At 40.3% G+C, this 4,696-nt stretch overlaps 1 protein-coding gene and 1 long non-coding RNA gene across 3 annotated transcripts in view; one reads left to right on the forward strand and one right to left on the reverse strand.

Moving 5' to 3' along the window:
* LOC109294069 overlaps nt 1-4,188 on the forward strand; it is a 10,084-nt gene extending 5,896 nt beyond the window's left edge. The window contains exons 2-3 of the long non-coding RNA XR_002096462.1: nt 1,902-1,909; nt 4,177-4,188. This is a non-coding gene — a long non-coding RNA (uncharacterized LOC109294069). The remainder of the gene's footprint in view (nt 1-1,901; nt 1,910-4,176) is intronic.
* HDAC1 (histone deacetylase 1) overlaps nt 1-4,696 on the reverse strand; it is an 18,947-nt gene that overhangs the window by 12,074 nt on the left and 2,177 nt on the right. For both annotated transcript variants that reach the window (XM_019512278.1, XM_019512276.1), the window contains exons 2-3: nt 2,664-2,776; nt 2,097-2,214 (exon numbers count right to left, since the gene is read on the reverse strand). In XM_019512278.1, coding sequence (XP_019367823.1) covers nt 2,097-2,214; nt 2,664-2,776 — 231 coding nt within the window. The remainder of the gene's footprint in view (nt 1-2,096; nt 2,215-2,663; nt 2,777-4,696) is intronic.

Raw genomic sequence — 4,696 nt, forward strand, 5'->3', positions numbered from 1 at the left:
ACCCCACAGATAGCAGCAAAAAAAAAAAAAAAAGATAATTTTTGAGAGTCTCACTCAGCTGCTGCTTGGCAAAAATGTTTTCATCTACATATGCAGTCGCCCATAACACAACCATTAATTTACACGGATCTCTCATCCCACCTCGGCCTTCAAAGAAGCCAGGAGGTTTAGGTGGGGAATTTAGCAGAGTATACCAATCCCCTTAGAGTGGGCATGAGACTCTGAAGTGGGAAAGAGACAGACAGAAAGAAAGGAATGGGAGAAAACAGCTAGAGGGGCAGGGAGCTTCATATTTCAGTTACCCTGTAGTCAAGAGTCCAATATGAAAGATGGAATCATCTTTCTAGAAAACCCAGAATCCTCCTTCCCAACAGTGAAGAACAGCAAAGTGGCTAGACTTTTCACTGGGGACCACCCCTGAACACGGAGGGTGCAGTCCCACCACCTTCTGCTTTCATCCCGACTTTAGGCTTACTGGATTAATTCTGTGGTTAGACAGCAGCTGATATTTGACAACCACTTTTAAGGTGGGGGAGGGAGGGGAACCATTAGGATTAATTATGAATGGCTTTACTTTTATCTCACACCCACAGCTATTTAAAAATATTTGTTGTAGTTGCTTTAAAGTGAAACCCTTTTGTGGAAATACAGTACTGAAAATGCTGAGTTTACCAAAGGGAGACTAGGCTGGGTACTGATGAGGCATTCCAGTCTCAGGGTAAACAGTTTGGTTGGTATAAGCAGGCACTTCAGTATAACAAGGCATATTACTTACCCTAGGAAATCCTTCTGTACTTGTGGCACACATTACTCATTCCTTTAGTTGTTAAACTCTGTTGCCAGAGCCCTGTATGCATTTCACTCGCAGTACTATTGGAAGTGCATATAAACCTCTCCAGATTATAACTCTTCCAGAGAGTCAACAGATTATCACATGCACTTCATACAAAACAAAACCTATGAAACAATGTTACAGGTTTTGAGAAATAATGTGCAGGATGACAACACCATCCAACTATCCTCCTGGCATTTTTATTTGTTAAGACTAGCCAGAAGTTATATAGCTCATTCCATGTTAATCTGTGAATAATGTTAGCACAGAACTGCAGTCTGAAAAAATGGTAAGTTTTTATAACTACAGGCCACCAAAAGTCTTCCAGATGCAAAATGATACATTCTCCGATTGATAGATTTCAGAGGCTTAAAGGGACCATCACGTCTGACCCACAGAACATGGAAGCTACAGTCCAACAAACCAACTCAAACCATCACCATCCAGTACTTTCACATCCACTTCCAGTACTTCTGCCTAGTCCTGGCCATCTCTCCACCACAGAACCAGCACTAGATTCAAACAGACTTCAGCACACCACATGCTTCCAGGATCTGGATCTGAATTAGAATGGTCAAACTGCAAAGTCCTGAATTTGAGGAGTAAGATTTATAAAGGCTTTTTATGCTGACTTATAAAACATTCTGCACTTTTGTGCAAGAAAATATATGAATGCCATGGATCTCTATTCCTTACCGCAAGAAAGTTACCTACAAGATGCTCCCTGCTGCAATAGGGATTAGTGATACTGGCATTTCAAGATTGCTGAAGTATTATGCAGACTCACAGATTTCAGCACAGACTTCAGCAGGTAAACAGTGACTCTTCAGCACTTACCATCTAGCTTTGTGTCATGCTGTACACAATCAACATTCCCAAGTTTGAAAAACTACCTTTTTTCCTCTCATACCTCCCTGTTAAAGTTGGTTGCTTATGCAAAATATTGGTAGCACATCAGTGGAGAAATCAGGACATTTTTAAAGGCAGAAAATAATTTGAAAGAGCTTTTACAAGAAACAAGATCAGAAAATCAGGGACTAACCACACTGAGAGAACTTTGTATTAGAAGTTTTAGCAGTTAATCTAGCGACAAACTCATTTAAAAAAAAAAAAGAAAGAATGATTTGTCAAGTGAACTTAAAGCAGGAGAAAGAAAAGTTTCATAGGATTCTTGCTATAATCTCCAGTTCAGTTACGAGTCCCTAGCATCCCAGAGATGGCTCTTCCTATTAGAAGCAACTGCAGTATTACATGCATAGCTTACATCTTTGCATCTGCTTGCTGTACTCAGACATATTATCTGGGCGTATAGATCTCAGAAATTTAATGTAGTCATCACTATGGTACTTGGTCATTTCTTCTGCATTCGCTTTGTGGGGACGCTGTAACAGACAAGACAGCAACATTTATTTGTAATTCAGTCTTTCTTCCTTTCCCATTCCCACAACCAATCCTAAATTTAAGCTCAAGATTACCTAAACCAGGACCCAAACCAGCAAAGCAACCCAAAGGAAATATAATCCTATTTCCCAAGGGGAATTAAGAGGCACTAAGAAGGACTGAAATTTATCACATGCATGGAGAGAAGAATATCCCAAACAAACTACAGAAGCTGTAAGTGAAAATGCCCTTCTCTGAATGATCTTCACACTGCACTCAATCCTCACCATTTTCTTTCTTTAACTGTGTTCTTCTCTCCAAGAAGTGTGTAAGAGTCTGCACAGAGACCCTTTACTTCTGCATTAAAAATGATAGCTTGGCAGACTAAGTAAACCTCCCATCCACCTCACATGCATTGTTTTTCTCATTTAGTGGCCAGATGTATACTTACATAGATCTCCATTTTTCTGTAAAGGCCATAGTTCAGCAGGAGGTTATGGGTCATTCGGATCCTGTGGGGCTTCATTGGATGGCCCTGGCCATAATAGTAGTTTCCAACATCCCCTGAAAACAAGAAGTATTTGGTTACAGTGGAAAGAAAGTCCTTCAAGCAGTATCACTGCAGAGAAAAGTGACAGAAACCACCTGCTGTTTAGTTGCAGCTGACCTATATTTCCTGTCATTTTCTAGTTCCACAATTTGACTGTCTGTAAGGGCTCCCCCTCCCTATCTAATGCACATACATCCTTCTCTAGATTCACAGCAACTTTGGTTATCACAGTCAGGTTAACTGAGGCCTTGGACAATCTAAGAATTTACACTGATAATAAAGAACACGACCCTCCAGCAGATCACAGATGTTTGATTAACTGAGCCGGTATCTTGCAAGGAAAGATCCCATCACATTACATGCAGTATGCCCCTGAATGATATCCTCCTCAAAATTACAAAACTTCTAGAATCATTTCCAGAAGGTGAGCATCAATTTTAACTATCCCACATATGAAGAGGATCCCATTTTCACTGGGAAACTTTACCATCTATTTTTCTGAGCAGCACTAGCAGCTCAGCACTCTGAACTTCCAATTTCAGCTAAGACAATGACTCACTCAGCGTATCACAAAGCCTTTTTGTACCAAGTTTCCTAATCTATAAAATGGTGATATTTCCCTAATTCACCATTAGGAAATACCTAATGGAAAAATCAGATATTCATTATTACCCTGGTGAACAATAAGAGAGGGCAATAAGATACTTAGTCTGCTATGCACTCTGAAGATGAAAAAAGTCCTAATTTTTATAGTCTCAATTATTTTTGTCCTTTATTATTGCTTGAAATACACAAAGGCCCATCAGCATCACATCCCTTATTGGGCTGATGCACCTAATGCTGTGTGTACGTGTACGCGTGTGTGTACCGCTAACGAAGTTCAACTAGTTTCACAACTCAAAACCATGGTAGAAGCAATCTAGCCTGCGATGACTCAGTTGGGAGTATCTAATATTTCATCACATATCCCAGCATTCAGGAGGAACTTCTCTGCTGGCTGTCAGGGCAATAGAATGAAGCTTTTCCTGTGCTGGGATTTAACTCCACTTTCTGCCATCAGTGTACTTGAAGCAATACAAGTCTCTGGATAGACAAAGAATGACACAATCTCCACTGGAGATTAACATTATTTGGAGTGAAACTGCAGTTTTCCTCGCTTAAAACAGAATCTTGTATGGAGGCAACAGCACCCATGTTGAAAGTAGGGTTAATTTTAAATATAAAAAAGGCTTAAAGGTAACCAGAGAAAAAAGCTAAAGAGTCTCCCTAGGGAATATTTGTGAAGCCCCTATCTAACTACTAAATGAACAGCAGCCCAAGAGAAAACAGCCACTTGTTACAGTTATGCCCTGGGCTCTCAATTAAATACAGAAGACTGATTGTAAATGCTTTGAATTGAGGATGGTATCTTGAGGTTTTTACTCTGCTAAACAAAATTAAGTTACCAGATTTCCCTTTTACAGCAGTGGATATATCTGCCATTTCAAGGATTTGTTTAAAGAGGACCCAAACATAGAAAAGTCTAGGGTGTGAATTTAAAGCACAGTAGCTATTCCTCACTATCAGCCTTAAATAAGAGGCCTAGTTTAGATTACAAAGTTCTGCAAGCAAAAATTTAAGCACTTTCACACCAAGTCTCCCTTGTGATGGCACAACTCTCCCTTTTGCTTGCATTTACTCCACCTCTGCCAAGGAATAAGACTTCTGCTTCCACCTGGCAGCAAGCTGAAGGCCTATATAGACAACCCAGCACCTTCTGCCAGCTGCATCGTTTTTGCCTTGCCAGGGTGTGCTTGCATTCTGGTGGCAGGGCTGCGGAGAGGAGCTGTGAAGAGCCGCAGAAGCACATCTGTGCGCACAGGCTTGCAAGGCCAGAGGATGCACACAGTAAGTAAAGTAAAAAAAAAAAAAAAAAAAAAAAAAAAAAAAAAAAA

Source organism: Gavialis gangeticus, unplaced genomic scaffold (genome assembly GCF_001723915.1).
Source record: "Gavialis gangeticus isolate Ggan-Ray unplaced genomic scaffold, GavGan_comp1, whole genome shotgun sequence".
Taxonomy (NCBI): domain Eukaryota; kingdom Metazoa; phylum Chordata; order Crocodylia; family Gavialidae; genus Gavialis; species Gavialis gangeticus.